Here is a 20,534-nt window from a genome sequence, read left to right as displayed (position 1 = left end):
CAGGCCTAACCCCGCGTGCCCCCCCCCCCACCCACGTGTTTATTATTGTTGCCCGCACCCCCTGGCACCGCCGCTCACCGGCGTGGGCCCGGGGTGGGGGGGGGTAGCCCCCTCGCACGCCCCACCCCACACCCCCCCTTCCCGCACAGACACCGACAGCGCCAGGGCCCTCACCGGATGCTTCGTGGCATCGCCGCCGGTGAAGCAGAGGAGCTGGGTTGGCCACACAGGTGGCGGTGGTGACGGTGGTGGTGACGGCGGTGACGGTGGTGGTGATGACGGCGGTGATGGTGGTGATGACGGTGGTGATGACGGTGGTGGTGGTGGCGGTGGGTGCGTCCGTCTTGGTGGCCGCCGTGCCAGGCAAGGGCGGTGGCGGTCGCCCTCCTGGCCGTGGCGTCGCTGGCGAGGGCGCAGCGGGGACCAGCTACAGGCCGTGGCGCCATCGGGTGCTAGGTGGCAACCCGAGGGGAAGACACGCTCGCTGGCGGAGAGGGGGCGAGCGGGCGGGCGAGCGGGCGGGCGAGCGGGCGCAGAGGGGGCGAGCGGGCGGGCGAGCGGGAGGAGAGGGGGAGATCGCGCGGGGGATCGTGCGGGTGAACGGGCGTGCGAGGGTGGAAGGCAGGGTTGTGACAGGTCTGCCCGGTTACCACCCCCCCCATCAATCCCCCCCCCCCCCGGTAGTGCCGGAGGACCCCCCGGGGATCCTGACTGTGCTTGAGCTGACGGCGCGCTCGCTGACGCTGCAGTGGACTCCGCCGGCGCGGCCCAACGGGGAGGTGCAGTACACGGTGCAGGTGACGCGCTCCTCCGGTGAGCCTCCGCGCACTACCGCAGCCTGCACTACCGCAGCCTGCACTACCACATCATGCACTACCGCATCATGCACTACCACATCATGCACTACCACATCATGCACTACCTCAGCCTGCAGTACCGCAGCATGCACTACCACAGCATGCACTACCACATCGTGAACTACCGCAGTGTTTACCAGCTCGGCCTACACTACCAGCTTGGTCTGCACTACCACAGCCTGCGCTACCACAGCCTGAACTACCACATCGTGCACTACCGCAGTGTTTACCAGCCCGGCCTACACTACCAGCTTGGTCTGCACTACCGCAGCCCACACTACCGCAGCATGCACTACCACATGATGCACTACCGCAGTTTATACCAGCTCGGCCTACACTACCAGCTTGGCCTGCACTACCACAGCCTGCGCTACCACAGCCTGAACTACCACATCGTGCACTACCGCAGTGTATACCAGCTCGGCCTGCGCTACCACATCGCGCCCTGGACCCCTCGCCTCGTGGCGCATGCACCTAGGTACTGTGCCCGCTGTGCCGCGACTGATATCGTGATGGCGGGGCAGGCGCGATCCAGGCCGAGGAGACGGTGGCGGCCCTGCGGCTGACGGTGGGCGACCTGCGCCCGTTCACCGAGTACACGGCCAAGGTGTGGGCCCAGACAAGCGTCGGGGTGGGGCCCGAGCGCCGGCTCATCGTCACCACCTCCTCCGACGGTCAGAGGGGGGGGGGGGGGGGGGGGGATAGGTAGAGATTTACAGAGATAGGTAGAGATTTACAGAGATAGGTAGAGATTTACAGAGATACGTAGAGACTCGTAGGTAGAGATTTACAGAGATAGGTAGAGACTTACAGAGATAGGTAGAGACTTAAAGAGATACGTAGAGACTTACAGAGATACGTAGGGACTCGTAGGTAGAGATTTACAGAGATAGGTAGAGACTCGCGGAGATAGGTAGAGACTTACAGAGATACGTAGAGACTCGTAGGTAGAGATTTACAGAGATAGGTAGAGACTCGCGGAGATAGATAGAGACTTACAGAGATAGATAGAGACTCACGGAAATACGTAGAGACTTACAGAGATACGTAGAGACTCGTAGGTAGAGATTTACAGAGATAGGTAGAGACTCGCGGAGATACGTAGAGACTCGTAGGTAGAGATTTACAGAGATAGGTAGAGACTCACGGAGATACGTAGAGACTCATGGAGATACGTAGAGACTTACAGAGATACGTAGAGACTCGTAGGTAGAGATTTACATAGATATGTAGACTTAGAGAGACTCACAGAGACACACAGAGACACACAGAGACACACAGACATGCAAGAGACTCACAGAGACTCACAGAGACACACAAACACAAATAGACCAACAGAGACTCACAGAGACACACAAACACAAAGAGACCAACAGAGACCAACAGAGACTCACAGAGACACACAAGCACAGAGAGACCAACAGAGACCAACAGAGACCAACAGAGACTCACAGAGACTCACAGAGACACACAAACACACAGAGACCAACAGAGACTCACAAAGACTCGCAGAGCCTTGCAGAGACACACAGAGACTCACAGAAACACAGATAGACTCACAGAAGCTCACAGAGACTCACAGACATACAGAGACTCACAGAGACACACAAACACACAGAGACCAACAGAGACTCACAGAAACACACAGAGACCCACAGAGGCTGACAGAGACACACAGAGACACACAGAGACTCACAGACATGCAGAGACTCACAGAACCTCACAGAGACTCACAGACATACAGATACTCACAGAGACACACAAACACAAAGAGACCAACAGAGACTCACAGAAACACACAGAGACTTACAGAGACTCACAGAGACTCACAGACGCTCACAGAGGCTCGCATAGACTCACAGAGGCTCACAGAGACTGACAGAGGCCCACAGAGACACACAGAGACTCACAGACATGCAGAGACTCACAGAGCCGCACAGAGGCTCACAGACATACAGAGACTCACAAAGACACACAAATACAAAAAGGCCAACAGACACTTACAGAGACTCACATAGCCTTGCAAAGACTCACAGAGACACACAGAGACTCACAGACTTGCAGAGCCTCACAAAGACTCACAGAGGCTCACAGAGCCTCACAGAGACTCACAGAAACACACAGAGACTCAGATGCTCACAGAGACTCACAGATGCTCACAGAAGTTCACAGAAACACAGAGACTCACAGAGACTCACAGAGACTCACAGAGACTCACAGAGACTCACAGAGGCTCACAGAGGCACACAGAGACTCACAGAAACACACAGAGACTCACAGAGGCCAGAGGCACAGAGAGACTTACAGAGCCTCACAGAGACTCACAGAGGCACACAGAGACTTACAGAGCCTCACAGAGACTCACAGAGGCACACAGAGACTTACAGAGACTCACAAAGACTCACAGAGGCTCACAGAGGCTCACAAAGCCTTGCGGAGACTCACAGAGACACACAGAGACTCACAGACTTGCAGAGACTCGCAGAGCCTCACAGAGACTCACAGAGGCTCACAGAGCCTCACAGAGACTCGCAGAACCACTCGGAGACTCACAGAGGCCCACAGAGACTCACAGTGTCTCACAGAGGCTCACAGAGACTCACAGAAACACAGAGACTCACAGAGACTCACAGAGGCTCACAGAGGTTCACAGAGGCACACAGAGACTTACAGAGACTTACAGAGACTTACAGAGGCTCACAGAGGCTCACAGACATACAGATACTCACAGAGACACACAAACACAAAGAGACCAACAGAGACTCACAGAAACACACAGAGACTTACAGAGACTCACAGAGACTCACAGACGCTCACAGAGGCTCGCATAGACTCACAGAGGCTCACAGAGACTGACAGAGGCCCACAGAGACACACAGAGACTCACAGACATGCAGAGACTCACAGAGCCGCACAGAGGCTCACAGACATACAGAGACTCACAAAGACACACAAATACAAAAAGGCCAACAGACACTTACAGAGACTCACATAGCCTTGCAAAGACTCACAGAGACACACAGAGACTCACAGACTTGCAGAGCCTCACAAAGACTCACAGAGGCTCACAGAGCCTCACAGAGACTCACAGAAACACACAGAGACTCAGATTCTCACAGAGACTCACAGATGCTCACAGAAGTTCACAGAAACACAGAGACTCACAGAGACTCACAGAGACTCACAGAGACTCACAGAGGCTCACAGAGGCACACAGAGACTCACAGAAACACACAGAGACTCACAGAGGCACAGAGAGACTTACAGAGCCTCACAGAGACTCACAGAGGCACACAGAGACTTACAGAGCCTCACAGAGACTCACAGAGGCACACAGAGACTTACAGAGACTCACAAAGACTCACAGAGGCTCACAGAGGCTCACAAAGCCTTGCGGAGACTCACAGAGACACACAGAGACTCACAGACTTGCAGAGACTCGCAGAGCCTCACAGAGACTCACAGAGGCTCACAGAGCCTCACAGAGACTCGCAGAACCACTCGGAGACTCACAGAGGCCCACAGAGACTCACAGAAACACAGAGACTCACAGAGACTCACAGAGGCTCACAGGGACTCACAGAGGCACACAGAGACTTACAGAGCCTCACAGAGACTCACAGAGGCACACAGAGACTTACAGAGACTCAAAGACTCACAGAGGCTCACAGAGGCTCACAAAGCCTTGCAGAGACTCACAGAGACACACAGAGACTCACAGACTTGCAGAGACTCACAGAGCCTCACAGAGACTCACAGAGGCTCACAGAAACACTCGGAGACTCACAGAGGCCCACAGAGACTCACAGAGGCTCACAGAGACTCACAGAAACACAGAGACTCACAGAGGCTCACAGAGGTTCACAGAGGCACACAGAGACTTACAGAGACTTACAGAGGCTCACAGAGGCTCACAGAGGTTCACAGAGCCTCGCCGTGCTGCCCACAGTGCCGGGCCCCGTGGGCGACCTGACGGCCGTGGGGCTCAACGCGACGGCCGTGCTCGTGCAGTGGAGCCGCCCGTCGGAGCCCAACGGCGCCATCTTGCGCTACCGCGTGCTGGCGCTCGTCCAGAGCACCGGCGCCATCGTCCAGGAGGTGGTCCTGCGGGAGCGCACCGCGGTGAGGCCCGGGAGAGCGGCGGCCGGCGCGGGGCGGAAGTGTGTGGCCCGGTCTCCATCCGTTTCATCTCTCGCTCTCTCCCCCCTTCTAGCCGTGGGGAGGAGCCGTGCCCCCTGCCCCTGCCAGGAGAAGGCAGAGGCAGGCGGGATAGAGCGTTGCCCCTTTGCTTACATGCGTTGCATCGGTAGCGACGATGCCCGTGCACCGGTAACGACGATGCCCGTTTATCGCTAACGCCGCTGCCCCTGTAACCGGTAACGACGCTGCCCCTGTAATCGGTAACGACGCTGCCCCTGTAATCGGTAACGACGCTGCCCCTGTAACCGGTAACGACGTTGCCCGTGCACCGGTAACGACGCTGCTCGTCATTGCAGGAAGATGACCTGGGGTCTGGCGTGGGCCCCATGACCGCGTACCTGTCAAGCGCCACCACCTCGCCCGCCTCCGCCTCCACCGCCAGCGCCAGCTCAGCAACCAGCGCCAGCGCCGCTACCGGCACCACTCCCGGCGCCTCCGCGACCACCGCGGCGACCCCGCCCGCCACGCCGGTCTCGGCCGTCACACCGCCGGCGCCGCTCTTCCCTTACGCCGACCGCCGCTTGCGCCGGGCGGTGGCGGTGGAGCCCGGGGGCGGCTACGTCGGCGATGACCACGGCGGCGCCGGCGGCGAGCGGTCGGGCCTCGAGCCGAGGGGCCGTGCCCCCCCTCCGCCGGTGCCCCCCCCGCCGGTGCCTCCTCCCCCGCCGCTGCTGCTCCCGCGATGGCGCCAGCCGCCGCACGTGCAGAGGAGAGACGCGGCGGAGCCCGGCCCAGGTGGCGTAACCGCCGCGACGGCACCGCCGCGCCACTCGCCAGGCGCCAACTCCGCGTGGTTGTGTGCAACCGCGCAAGGCCAAGCTCAATCCCGTGCAACCGCTTGCAAACATGCTCGACCACGCGCAACCACATGCAATCACGTGGATCCATGCTCGATCACGCGCAATCGCATGCGACCGCGTGCAACTGCGCACAATCGTGTGGAACCGCATGCAACCGTGCTCAACCACAAGCAATCACGCACAACCGCTTGCAACCATGCAGAGGCGCTTGCACACAATATTGTGGATTGTGTACGTGTGTACGTGTGTGTGTGTGTGCGCGATTGTGTGTGTGTGTGTGCACGATTGTGTGTGTGTGTGTGCGCGATTGTGTGTGTGTGCGCGATTGTGTGTGTGTGCGCGATTGTGTACGTGTGTGCGCGATTGTGTACGTGTGTGTGTGTGTGATTGTGTACGTGTGTGTGTGTGTGTGAGCGATTGTTTACGTGTGTGTGTGTGCGTGATTGTGTACGTGTGTGTGTGTGTGCGTGATTGTGTACATGTGTGTGTGCGTGATTGTGTACGTGTGCGTGCGCGGTTGTGTACGTGTGTGTACACATGTCTCTGCGCGGGGCTACCCAGGTCACACCCGTGTCTCTGCTCGTGCGTAGCGGAGCAGCAGCTGACGGTGCTGGGCGACGTGTCCGGGGAGCTGCTGGCGCTTGCCGTGCCGCGTCTGCCGCCGTACTCGGAGCTCAGCTTCTCCGTGTCGGCGGTCACCGTCATGGGCGAGGGCCCCGCGGTCAGCGTGAGCGCGTGGACCCTGCAGGGCGGTACGCCGATGGCTCGCGCGCGCCGCGGGGAGAGCCGCGGTTGGGGGGGTGGTACGTGCGCGTCTTGACACGTGCGCGTCTTGACACGTGCGCGTCTTGACACGTGCGCGTCTTGACACGTGCGCGTCTTGACACGTGCGCGTCTTGACACGTGCGCGTCTTGACACGTGCGCGTCTTGACACGTGCGCGTCTTGACACGTGCGCGTCTTGACACGTGCGCGTCTTGACACGCGCGCGTCTTGACACGCGCGCGTCTTGACACGCGCGCGTCTTGACACGTGCGCGTCTTGACACGTGCGCGTCTTGACACGTGCGCGTCTTGACACATGCGTATCCACGGGCATGCGCGGGTGTGGGCACGCGGGAGTCGCGCGCACAGATGCACGGATGATGATGATGATGATGACGAAAGAGCACGTGAGTGATGGCGATCGGTGGAAGACAGATTGCGCACAATCGTGATGCTGATGAAGGACGATGATGATGTTGATGATGGCGATGAAGGATGACAACGACGATGATGACGATGATGATGTTAATTATGACGATGATGTTAATAATGACGACGACGACGACGTTGTTGGCGACGATGATGACGACGACGATGCCGCCACTGTGTGCGCAGTGCCGTCGCCGGTGCGTGCCGTGCGCTCCGAGACGCTGTCGCCCACCTCCGTGCGGGTCACGTGGGAGCCGCCCCTGCACCCCAACGGCGTCCTGGGGCCCTACACGGTCTACGTGGCCCTGCTGGGCAGCGACGCCGGCAGCGAGACGCGCGCCCTCACCACCAACGGCACCACCGCCACCGTCGCAGGTACGAGCCGGTACCGCCATCAACGTTGCCGCCGGGACCACCAACACAACACCACCATCACGGGCAGCGCCTCCATCGCAGCGTCCCTGTCTCGCGCTGTCTCTGCTCGTGGTGGTGCCTACTCCATGTCCACGGCCGTGCCCCAACCGTGCCCCCAACCGTGCCCCCCACCCATGCCCACTCCATGCTTCCTCGTGCCCCCCATGCCCCCCACCCCTTGCCCCAGGCCTGCTCAAGTTCTCCAGCTACCGGCTGCGTGTGTCGGCATCCACGGGCGCCGGAGAGAGCCTCCTCACCGACGCCGACAACGTCTTCCTCACCACGCCTGAGATGGTGAGACGGGGGGACGGGGGGGACGGTGAGACGTGGGGAGAGACACACATAGAGACACGCATAGAGACACACATAGAGACACACATAGAGACACACATAGAGACACACATAGAGACACACATAGAGACACACATAGAGACACACATAGAGACACACATAGAGACACACATAGAGATCACACATAGCACAGAGACATGCGCAGAGACACAGGCAGAGACACACGCAGAGACACACGCAGAGACACACGCAGAGACACACGCACAGAGACACGCACAGAGACACACACACAGAGACACACACACACAGACACACGCAGAGTCACACGCACAGAGACATACACACAGAGACACAAAGATCAAAGATCCCCATATAGCCTTAACAGACTGTAGGGGCAAGTGCTGTTAGCGAGCACCTATGAAGGCCGGAACGGTACACGAGGGGGTGGGTGGCCAGCACCACGCCCGACCGCCTTTGTTTCCCTAGTGGCAATGTTTTTATCCACCGCACCAGGTACTCATCTGAGGCTGAGTCGACCTAGGGGAGGCCCGGGACCGGTTCAGATAATCGTCACTGGTGTTGGTCGTGAGCGGGAATCGAACCCGGGTCGCCGGGTTCATAGCGCAGCGCGCTAACCACTACACTATCGCTCCCCACAGAGACACACACACAGAGATACATGCAGAGACACACACACAGAGACACACACAAAGACACTCACAGAGACACACACAAAGACACTCACAGAGACACACAGAGAAGACAGCAGGAGGCCGCGGCGTCCACGCTTGTTGACGCTCCCCCCCCCCCCGCCCCCCCCCCCCCGTGCAGGCCCCGACTCTCCGCCGCGCGACGTGAGCTACGTGGCGGTGAGCCCCACGCAGGTCAACCTGACGTGGCGTGCCCCGAGCGGCCCAACGGCGTGGTTCTCTACTACGAGGTGCTCTACCACGACGTCGATGCCGCCGCCCGCCGCCGCCGCCGGCACCGCGGCCGGCGCCGCCCTCGCGGTCACGACGCCGAGCGAGGCGGTCGCTCTCACGGGCCTGCGCAAGTACGGCCTCTACGAGGTGCGGGTGCGGGCCTACACGCGCGCCGGCCACGGCAACCAGAGCAGCGCCGCGCTGTTGGTGCGCACCGCCGATGACGGTACGGCGCCAATCACCGGTCGTCGTGATCGTCGTCATAATCGTCGTCGTCGTGAATCGTCGTCGTGCTCGTCGTCGTAATCGACGTCGTCGTCGTCGTCGTCGTCATAATCGTCGTCGTTATTATTGTCGTCGTTATCATCGTCTTCATCATCTCTCTGATGTCGTCATGGGCAGGAGACCAGCAGCAACAGCCATCGTCATCATCGTCGTCGTCATCATCATTGTCGTCATCGTTGTTGTCAGTAGAAGCATTTTCATCATCGTCATTATCATCATCATCAGCAGCAGCTGCATCGTCATGATCGTCAGCATTATCACGGTGATGTCGTCGTCGTCGTCATCAGCGCTGGCCGTGTGTGGGTGGGGGGGTGGGGGGTGGGGGGGTCGCAACCATAGCCGGAGGCCCGGAGCCAAACCCTCCCGGCATAGCGATGCCATCTCGGCAGCTTCTGCCTCACCGCCATCTGCGAGCGCCAACGCAACGGGGGGTGGCAGGGTGGGGGGGGCGGTGGCAGCGTTGGGCGAGTGCCGAGCGAGGCGCACGGCGGTGGCACGACGTCCGGGCCGTGCCGGATTTTTCGCGAGTGGGTATCGGCGATTCGCAATCGTCCATCGTCGGGCGAGAGGGGCGCAGCCAAAAACGTCGTGCCGTGAGCACGGCGGTGCCATCCACGGCACACTTTTTTGGGGGTTTTTGCCAGTGTCAAAGGTATGAGAAAATAGGAGTAGGCTTCATACCCTTTCTGGCAATCGAACAGGTGGTGTGTGCAGATGTTTAAGCGCCAAATGGACGATACCTTTTGCAGGTAATCAAGTGACAGCATTAATTGAGTGTAAGCCAATCGGTTTAAAAAAATAATGCATATATGATCAAAGCAAGTTTGTTTGTATGTCCACGGCAAGGACTCTGTGTGGTTACTGCAGTAACTCGATTCTTTGCAAAAGGTATCTATTTAGTGGGACCTTTTTTGCCAGCTTCAAAGTATGAAAAATTAGAATAGGTGATTTTACTCCTTGCTGGCAATACAACAGGAAATGTGTGAAGATGTTGCAAACCCACTGGCGCATCGACAAAGATTCGTTCATGAAACCCATCCGTATATAAAGACATAGAGACAATTTCAACGACAAGATGGGTACAAGCTCAGCAATCAGTGGAAGGACGTTATCAACCAGTTAAAGTCATAACTGGCTGTAATGTTTCCACTTTAGACCTGGCAGCCGTTTAATTGGTGGAAGCCAACCACCAGGACCAGTACTGCCCACTCCCTTTATTGGTGGAAGCCCACCACCAGCACCATCACGACCCATGACTACCATCACCTCTAGCAAGCCCTTTAATTGGTGTAAGCCAACCACCAGGACCAGTACTGCCCACTCCCTTTTATTGGTGGAAGCCCACCACCAGCGCCATTTTTTGCCCTTCACTTACAGTTCATTAACATTGGCTGCCCCGCCCATGCTGATGACACTGGGGCTACGCCCATTTTAAACCTTTTTAAACAGTTTACCTTTAGAGGCTTAACCCCCTTGTCCTGATGATGACTGCTTGTGTTGCGATCAAAACGTCGTAGTTTTTTATTATTTTCTTTGAACCTATCTACATGACTTTACTGAAAGGCCCGACGAATAGACGATACCTTTCGCAGGGAATTAAGTGACTGTATTAACCACACACAGTACTTGTGGTGAACAAACAACCATAGCTCTGATCATATACGCATGATTGTTTTTTAACTGATTGTCTTACAATCAGATTGGCTTACAATCAGTGTGTTTCATGTTTCACCACAAGTTACCGTGTGTGGTAAAGGCAAGACATGATTCCTTCCATAATGTCTCTATTTGGTGCTTGAACATCTCAACAAAACTACAGTTTTATTGTCAATAAAGGGTAAAGAACCGACTCTTATTTCTCATAACCTTTGATATTGGCAACAAAAAAAAAGGATGCCATGGAGGAGCCGACAAAGTTGACGCCGTTGCGACGGCGATGCCGGGGAACGATCTGCTCGCACTTGCCGACGGGGGAGTGGGGCGCAATTCGCTGGCGGTTTAGGACCAGCATCGTCATCGCCGGGAATCCGGACAAGGCGATGAGAGAGCGAGCGAGTGGGGATTGCAGGGCCATCCGTCACCGCAGCCGCCCAGTGCATGAGCGGCTAGCGGGGCGACGGCCGAGGACGCGGCTTGCTGGGACATCTGTGAAAGCGACTGGGCACCGTAGCTCGTCGGATCCCTCGAGCACGGACAAATATTCCGGCTCCAACTTGGTCGCACAGTCAGAGGGTTACCATCGGTGCCGGCCCCGCGGGCAAGCGGCTTCGCCACGATCAATCCACTGCTGGATGGTGGCCTCCCCAAACCACCTCCTCCCCACGGTCCTGCGATGATCCACCCGACACCCGCGGCATGTGTCTCTCTGCCGCCCGCCTCCCCCGCCCCGTCCCCCCCCACCCCCCTGCCCACCCCCCACCACCGCTGCCACAGTCCCCGAGAGCCCCCCGTACAACGTGAGCTACGTGAACGTTGCGCCCGGCGAGGTGGAGGTTTGGTGGGTCCCGCCGGAGCTGGCCAACGGGCCCGTGCTCGCGTACACGCTGAGCTACTGGAACGCGACGGGCGGCGCGGAGGCGCCGGCGGGGCCGGCGGCGCCGCCGGTGCGCCTCACGGGGCTGCGCCCGGACAGCCGCTACAATGCGACGGTGACGGCGCACACACGGGCTCGGCAACCCGGAGCAGCGGCGTGGTCGAGATCGCCACCATGGAGGGCGGTGGGTGTCGGAGCACGGAGCGCGCGCAGGGCACCATAGGCGAAGGTCCCCCGTGTAGCCTGTAACAGACTGTTGGGGCAAGTGCTGTTAGCGAGTAGCACCTGTGAAGGCTGGCACGGCACACAAAGGGGTGGGTGGCAGCACCGCGCCCGGCCGTCTTTGTCTCTCAAGTGCCGATGATTACACAACCTCCACCCCAGGTACTCATTTGAGGCTGACTCGACCTAGGGGAGGCCCAAGACCGGTTCAGATAATCGTCACCGGTGTCGGTCGTGAGCGGGGAATCGAACCAAGCTCCACTGGGTTCGATTCCCGCTCGGGTTCGTGGCGCAGCGCGCTGACCGTGACAACGCCGCTCCCCACACAGACGCATGGACATCACGCACCACCCACACACAAACACCCACACGCACCACCCACACACAACACACACCACACTCACGCACCCACACGCACCACCCACACACAACACCCACACGCACCACCCACACACACACCCACCACACACACCCACACGCACCACCCACACGCACCACCCACACGCACCACCCACACGCACCACCCACACGCACACACCCACACGCACCCACCCACACGCACCACCCACACGCACCACCCACACGCACCACCCACACGCACCACCCACACGCACCACCCACACGCACCACCCACACGCACCACCCACACGCACCACCCACACGCACCACCCACACGCACACACCACACGCACCACCCACACGCACCACCCACACGCACCACCCACACGCACCACCCACACGCACCACCCACACTCACCACCCACACGCACCACCCACACTCACCACCCACACTCACCACCCACACGCACCACCCACACGCACCACCCACACGCACCACCACACGCACCACCCACACTCACCACCCACACGCACCACCCACACTCACCACCCACACTCACCACCCACACGCACCACCCACACGTTCCTGACTGCTGCAGGGTAACTCCTGCTGGCTGCCCTTGCCACCTCGCGTCGCTGACACCACCGCCGCCACCGCCACCACCACCACGATGACACCACGCCGCCACCGCCACCACCACGATGACACCGACGCCGACACCGCCACCACCACCACCGCGATGACCACGACGGCGACGTTGATGAGAATTCCTCCTCCCCCCCCCCCCCCCACACCCCGCCGGTCCCCTCCCCCCACCCCCACCCACCTCCCCACCAGTCCCCGAGGACGGCCCCAGCAACGTGAGCTACCGCAGCCTGGGCCCCACCGCGGTCGAGCTGCGGTTCTCGGCGCCGGCGCGGCCCAACGGCGCGGTGCTCTACTACGCCGTGGCGTGGACGGGCCCCGCCGCGGCGCCAGGCGGCGGGGGCGCCGAGCGGCGCTCCGCCAACGTGACGGCGGCGCCGTGGGCCCTGCGGGGGCTGCGGGCGCACGCCGACTACGGCGTGAGCGTCGCGGCCGCCACGGCCCGCGGGCCGGGGCCAGCCACCGGCATCGCCGTGCGCACCGAGGAGGACGGTGAGGGGGCGGGGGAGGGGGAGACGGAGCGCTGCTCTGTCTATATTGGAGCTTCACCGTCAGAGATGGTGATGATTGGTGACGGTGATGATTGGTGACGGTGATGATTGATGGCGGTGATGATTGATGGCGGTGATGATTGATGGCGGTGATGATTGATGGCGGTGATGATTGATGACGGTGAGATTGGTGACGGTGATGATTGATGGCGGTGATGATTGATGACGGTGATGATTGGTGACGGTGATGATTGATGACGGTGATGATTGGTGACGGTGATGATTGATGGCGGTGATGATTGATGGAGGTGATGATTGATGGCGGTGATGATTGATGGCGGTGATGATTGGTGACGGTGATGATTGATGACGGTGATGATTGATGACGGTGATGATTCATGGCGGTGATGATTGATGACGGTGATGATTGGTGACGGTGATGATTGGTGACGGTGATGATTGGTGACGGTGATGATTGATGGCGGTGATGATTGATGGCGGTGATGATGATGGCGGTGATGATTGATGGCGGTGATGATTGATGGCGGTGATGATTGATGGCGGTGATGATTGGTGACGGTGATGATTGATGACGGTGATGATTGATGGCGGTGATGATTGATGGCGGTGATGATTGATGGCGGTGATGATTGATGGCGGTGATGATTGGTGGCGGTGATGATTGATGACGGTGATGATTGATGACGGTGATGATTGATGGCGGTGACGATTGATGGCGGTGATGATTGATGGCGGTGACGATTGATGGCGGTGACGATTGATGGCGGTGATGATTGATGGCGGTGATGATTGATGGCGGTGATGATTGATGGCGGTGATGATTGGTGGCGGTGATGATTGGTGGCGGTGATGATTGGTGGCGGTGATGATTGGTGGCGGTGATGATTGGTGGCGGTGATGATTGGTGACGGTGATGATTGGTGACGGTGATGATTGGTGACGGTGATGATTGATGACGGTGATGATTGGTGACGGTGATGATTGGTGCCGGTGATGATTGGTGACGGTGATGATTGTGACGGTGATGATTGGTGACGGTGATGATTGGTGACGGTGATGATTGATGACGGTGATGATTGTGACGGTGATGATTGATGACGGTGATGATTGATGACGGTGATGATTGATGACGGTGATGATTGGTGGCGGTGATGATTGGTGACGGTGATGATTGATGGCGGTGATGATTGATGGCGGTGATGATTGATGGCGGTGATGATTGATGGCGGTGATGATTGATGACGGTGATGATTGATGGCGGTGATGATTGATGGCGGTGATGATTGATGGCGGTGATGATTGATGGCGGTGATCATTGATGGCGGTGATGATTGATGGCGGTGATGATTGATGGCGGTGATGATTGATGGCGGTGATGATTGGTGACGGTGATGATTGATGGCGGTGATGATTGATGGCGGTGATGATTGATGGCGGTGATGATTGATGGCGGTGATGATTGGTGGCGGTGATGATTGATGACGGTGACGATTGATGACGGGTGACGATTGATGGCGGTGACGATTGATGGCGGTGACGATTGATGGCGGTGACGATTGATGGCGGTGACGATTGATGGCGGTGACGATTGATGGCGGTGACGATTGATGGCGGTGACGATTGATGGCGGTGACGATGGTGGCGGTGACGATTGGTTGGCGGTGACGATTGGTGGCGGTGACGATTGGTGGCGGTGACGATTGGTGACGGTGACGATTGGTGACGGTGACGATTGGTGACGGTGATGATTGATGACGGTGATGATTGGTGACGGTGATGATTGGTGACGGTGATGATTGGTGACGGTGATGATTGGTGACGGTGATGATTGGTGACGGTGATGATTGGTGACGGTGATGATTGATGACGGTGATGATTGATGACGGTGATGATTGATGACGGTGATGATTGGTGGCGGTGATGATTGGTGGCGGTGATGATTGGTGGCGGTGATGATTGGTGGCGGTGATGATTGATGGCGGTGATGATTGATGGCGGTGATGATTGATGGCGGTGATGATTGATGGCGGTGATGATTGGTGGCGGTGATGATTGATGACGGTGATGATTGATGACGGTGATGATTGATGACGGTGATGATTGATGACGGTGGTGATTGATGGCGGTGGTGATTGATGGCGGTGGTGATTGATGGCGGTGGTGATTGATGGCGGTGATGATTGATGGCGGCGAATGATGGTTTGATGAACGACGGTGATGGCGATGACGACGACGATGGTGGTCATGATGGCGTCGGCACATGACAACGATGGTGACAACGATGATGATGACGACGATGACGAACGTGACGATAGATGATGATAGTGAAAATGACGACGACGACGATGATGACGTCACTCACGGAACGCTCCTCGACGCGGGCGTCTCGAGGAGCGTGCCGGAGTCGGCGTGAGCGTGGTTTAATTCCCCCTCCCCCCCTTCCTCGTTCTGCTTCCCAGTGCCCGGCTCGCCACCGCAGGCGGTGAGCTACCGGAACGTGAGCCCCTCCACCGTCGAGGTCTCCTTCCTGCCGCCCTCGCTGCCCAACGGGGAGATCGCCCTCTACTCGCTCTACCTGTGGCCCGCCAGGTGCGGCACCGGCGACGGCACCACCGCCACCGATAGCACCACCGCCAGCAGCGCCACAACCAACAGCGCCAACAATAACAGTGCCAGCACCAACAGCGCCAACACCAACAGCGCCAACACCAACAGCGCCAGCACTGCCACCAACAGCGCCACCACCAACAGCGCCAACAATAACAGCGCCACCACCAACAGCGCCAACACCCACAACGCCACCACCAATAGCACCAACACCAACAGCGCCAACAGCGCAACCACCAACAGCGCCAACACCAACAGCGCCAGCAGCGCCGCAACCACCAGCGCCAATACCAACAGCGCCAACAACACCAACAGCGCCGCCACCAACATCAACGCCAACAGCGGCACCGCCAACAGCGCCGCCACCAACAGCACCACAGTAATCTCCACCAACGCCTACAGCGGCGGCGGCAGCGGCAGCGGCACCGGCCCCACCGCCGCCAGCTTCCTCGGCTTCCCCGGGGTCGCCGGCGCGGCGAGCGCCGTCACCGAGGGCAGCGGCGCCGGAGACCCCTTCATCAGCGGCGCGACCGGGCCGGCGGCTCTCGGCAACAACAGCACGGCGGGCGCCGGCCTCGTGGTGCTCAACGTGACGGGGCTCAGCCACAACGTGACGGGTGAGTGGGGGGGGGGGGGCGGTCACGTGATGGTGGTGGGGGGTGGTGGGTCTGGGTGCTGCGTCTAACGTCACTGCCACTTAGCGGCCAGCGGCGCTTGCTGTGCGTGTGTTTGCGTCGCACGGGGCGAGCGGCGGCGCGAGTCGACCTCGGGCCTCCCCCTAGGTCGACTCGGCCTCAAGCGAGTACCCGGTGCGGTGTGTCGTAAACGTCGCCACTGGGGGAGACAAAGGCGGCCGGACGTGGTGTCGGCCACCCACCCCCTCGTGCGCCGCGCCGGCCTTCTTAGGTGCTCGCTAACAGCACTTGCCCCGACAGTCTGTTAAGGCTACACGGTGGATCTTTGTCCACCGTGTGTGTGTGTGCGTGTGTGTGTGTGTGACCCTGCTGAGGCTGCGGTGCCTCAAATATTGGAAGAAGTCACCCCATGTGAGTGGCTGGCTGAGGTGCCATCTGTTGAGGAAGTACTGAAGGCGATCCGGAGTCTGAGACCAGGAAAGGCAGCGGGCAGAGATGATCTCCCAAGCGAAATGCTGAGGGAGGGTGGCGTTTGTGCACAGACTGCCCTATATGACATCATAACAACAGTCTGGACTGCTGGACGGGTTCCGCAGGATTGGAAGGATGCCCTGGTGGTCCCCCTCTTTAAGAAGAGGGACCGCACAGACTGTAACAACTACAGGGGCATCTCACTCCTCAGTGTGCCGGGAAAGGTCCTGGAAAGGATTATTCAGCATCGCCTTGCCAGGCACGCTGAGGAGAGGCTTGCGGAGCCCCAATGCGCTTTCAGGAAAGGGCGGTCCTGCACAGATGCCATATTTTCTGTCCGTCTGCTACAGCAGAGGTGTAGGGAATTCCAACAAGACCTACATCTCTGCTTTATTGACCTGGTCAAGGCCTAGGAAACCATCAGTAGGCCTGGGCTCTGGGTTGTTCTTCGTGCTTTTGGAGTCCCTGACCCTCTGCTCATGATCATTAAGGACCTTCATGATGATGAGTGGGCCCGGGTAAAACTACGTGGCCGGGAGTCAGAGCCATTCCCTGTACACTTTGGGGTGCGACAGGGATGTCCTCTGGCTCCCACATTATTTTACATATATTTTGACCAGGTAGTTCGTGAAGCCTTCAATAGCTGTACCGGGGGAATCTCCATTTGGTACAGATATAATGGGAGGCTGATCGATGCCCGGGTGCGGTCAAGGGATGGCTCCTTATTGCTCAACCACGTTATGTATGCCGATGATTTGGTAATAGCTGCTCATTCAGAGGAGGAGTTGGAGACGCTGCTGTTGAGACTGGAGCGTGCCTCTAAGAGATGAGGCCTTACCATCAGCCCCACCAAAACTAAGCACCTGCCTGGGTATTTTGTACCATTGGACACTCCACCCCCACAACTCCCAATCGGTGATGGGGCAGTTGTGGAGAGAGGGGAGAGTTTCCCATACCTGGGCAGTGTGCTTATGACCGGCTCCAGTTTAACAGCAGAGGTCTCACTTCGAATCAGTCGAGCGGCAATATCGTTTCATCGGTTGCGTAACGCTGTGTGGAAGCTACCTGGTCTGTCGCTGCGCACTAAGCTTCAGGTCTTCTCGGCCACAGTCATTCCCTCCCTTCTCTACGCTTGCGAAAATTGGACCCCCCTAATGGAACATCTTCGCCGGTTATAAACATTTAGGCTAGCCTGCCGACGCTCCATCCTGGGTTTAACCAGGCTGGATTGTGTGAGGAGCTCACAAATCCTTGAAAGATCTTGGCAAGGTCCCATCGGTGAGCTCCTCCGGAAGGCAAGGCTGCGTTGGCTGGGTCATGTAGCCCGCATGCTCAGGCACCGCATGCCTAAACAGCTTTTGTTCGGCCGGATCGAGGGGGCTAAATGGGCGCGGCACGGGCTAGAGAAGAGATGGAGTGATGTGGTACAGGAGGACGTGGAGCTGAGTGGACTTGCAAATGACTGCTACCAATGGTGTCAAGATCGGCCTCTGTGGAGGAGGCTCGTGAAGGACGCTACTGGGCAGTTGGAGGCAGTCGCCCTCCAACAACAACGGAGGGCGGAGGAGCGACGCTCACAACAACGAGCGGAGTGTCGGGTGGCTAAAGACAGCGGTTTGGCATAGTAGGGGGCACAGGTGGTGCATCAGCCAGTCATCTCAGTCATCTCAGTCAGTCGACCCGTGGCACCTGCTGGGTCTGCCCCGTGACCTCCTGCCAGCGGGCGTTCGACACTTCACGTGGCCTCAAGGTGCACATGGCCTGGCACAAGCGTCGTGGTGACGTCGCCGCCACTTAGTGGCGAATGGCGGTTGTTGTGTGCGTGTGTGCGTGTGTGCGTGTGACGCGCAGGGCTGGAGGTCTACTCCCACTACTGGCTGCAGGTGGCTGCCTGGACACTGCCTGGCGAGGGCCCTCGTAGCACACCAATGATGCTCACCACCGACCAGGATGGTGAGCGCTCGCCACGTGCTCACCACGTGCTCACCACGTGCTCGCCTCGCGTTCGCCACTCACTCACCACGTGCCCACCACGTGCTTAACACACGCTCACCACGTGCTCGCCACACGCCCACGTGCTCGCCACACGCTCGCCACATGCTCACCACACGCTCGCCACGTGCTCACCACGCGCTCACCACGTGCATCTCGGTGCCGCTGTAACCGTGGCGACGGTGTGGCCGTGCGGGGCAGTGCCGGCGTCGCCGCCGCTGGACGTGACGATTGTGGCGGTGACGGCGAACTCGGCGAGCCTGGTGTGGCGCGCACCCACGCGGCCCAACGGCATCATCACGCAGTACACCGTCTACTACGGACTCAGCATCCCGGCGTGAGACACCACACACGCCTCACCGATGCCGCTCACCCAGCCACTCACCCACTCACTCACTCACTCGCCCAGCCACTCACCCACCCACTCAACCACTCGCTCAACCTTCCGCTTACTCACCCTACTGCTCACTCACCCTACCGCTCACTCACCCAACCACTCACTCATCCAACCACTCACCCTACCATTCACTCAACCTACCACTCAGTCACCCTACCACGCACTCACCCAACCACTCACTCACCCTTCCACGCACTCACCCAACCACTCACTCACCCTACCCACTCACTCACCCAACCACCCTCTGACCCTACCGCTCACTCACCCTACCACTCACTCACCCAACCACTCACTCACCTTACCGTTAACTCACCCTACCACTCACTTACCCTACCACCCACTGACCCTACCGCTCACTCACCCTACCACTCACTCACCCAACTACCCACTCGCCCTACCGCCCACTCACCCTACCACTCACTCACCCTACCACTCACTCACCCTACTGCCCACTCACCCTACTGCTCACTCACCCTACCACTCACTCACCAAACCACTCACTCACCCAACCACTCACCCTACCACCCAGTCACCCTACTGCTCGCTCACCCTACCACTCACTCACCCTACCACTCACTCACCCTACCGCCCACTCACCCACCCTACCACTCACTCACCCTACCACTCACTCACCCTACTGCCCACTGACCCTACCACTCACTCACCCAACCACTCACTCACCAAACCACTCACTCACCCAACCACTCACCCTACCACCCACTCACCCTACTGCTCGCTCACCCTACCACTCACTCACCCTACCACTCACTCACCCTACCGCTCACTCACCCACCCTACCACTCACTCACCCTACCACTCACTCACCTTACCGCCCACTGACCCTACCACTCACTCACCCAACCACTCACTCACCCTACCGCTCACTCACCCTACCACTCACTCACCCTACCGCCCACTCACCCACCCTACCACTCACTCACCCTACCACTCACTCACCCTACCGCCCACTCACCCTACCACTCACTCACCCTACCACTCACTCACCCTACCACTCACTCACCCTACCGCCCACTGACCCTACCACTCACTCACCCTACCGCCCACTCACCCTACCACTCACTCACCCAACCACTCACTCACCCTACCGCTCACTCACCCTACCACTCACTCACCCTACCGCCCACTCACCCACCCTACCACTCACCCTACCGCCCACTCACCCTACCACTCACTCACCCTACCGCCCACTCACCCTAC

General features: G+C 58.9%; 2 protein-coding genes across 3 annotated transcripts in view; both read left to right on the top strand.

Moving 5' to 3' along the window:
* The window catches only part of LOC142906478 (phosphatidylinositol phosphatase PTPRQ-like), a gene marked incomplete at its 3' end in the record, with an annotated part of 28,063 nt that extends 16,441 nt beyond the window's left edge, over positions 1-11,622 (top strand). Inside the window, exons 7-15 of the mRNA XM_076054359.1 lie at positions 685-813; positions 1,382-1,531; positions 4,807-4,979; positions 5,354-5,792; positions 6,448-6,609; positions 7,236-7,424; positions 7,651-7,782; positions 8,586-8,903; positions 11,396-11,622. Coding sequence (XP_075910474.1) covers positions 685-813; positions 1,382-1,531; positions 4,807-4,979; positions 5,354-5,792; positions 6,448-6,609; positions 7,236-7,424; positions 7,651-7,782; positions 8,586-8,903; positions 11,396-11,622 — 1,919 coding nt within the window. The remainder of the gene's footprint in view (positions 1-684; positions 814-1,381; positions 1,532-4,806; positions 4,980-5,353; positions 5,793-6,447; positions 6,610-7,235; positions 7,425-7,650; positions 7,783-8,585; positions 8,904-11,395) is intronic.
* An 11-nt stretch (positions 11,623-11,633) lies between these two features.
* Positions 11,634-20,534, top strand: part of LOC116956418 (phosphatidylinositol phosphatase PTPRQ) — a 70,008-nt gene continuing 61,107 nt past the window's right edge. For both annotated transcript variants that reach the window (XM_076054253.1, XM_076054254.1), the window contains exons 1-5: positions 11,634-11,679; positions 12,895-13,194; positions 15,674-16,438; positions 18,779-18,880; positions 19,121-19,256. In XM_076054253.1, the coding sequence (XP_075910368.1) occupies positions 11,670-11,679; positions 12,895-13,194; positions 15,674-16,438; positions 18,779-18,880; positions 19,121-19,256 (1,313 nt within the window). In that variant the 5' untranslated portion in view covers positions 11,634-11,669. The remainder of the gene's footprint in view (positions 11,680-12,894; positions 13,195-15,673; positions 16,439-18,778; positions 18,881-19,120; positions 19,257-20,534) is intronic.

Source organism: Petromyzon marinus, chromosome 65 (assembly GCF_048934315.1).
Source record: "Petromyzon marinus isolate PM22_M1 ecotype Great Lakes invasive population chromosome 65, UKy_Petmar_22M1.pri1.0, whole genome shotgun sequence".
NCBI lineage: Eukaryota > Metazoa > Chordata > Hyperoartia > Petromyzontiformes > Petromyzontidae > Petromyzon > Petromyzon marinus.
Note: the sequence above shows the minus strand (reverse complement) of the source record. Positions and strands in the feature narration are given on the sequence as shown.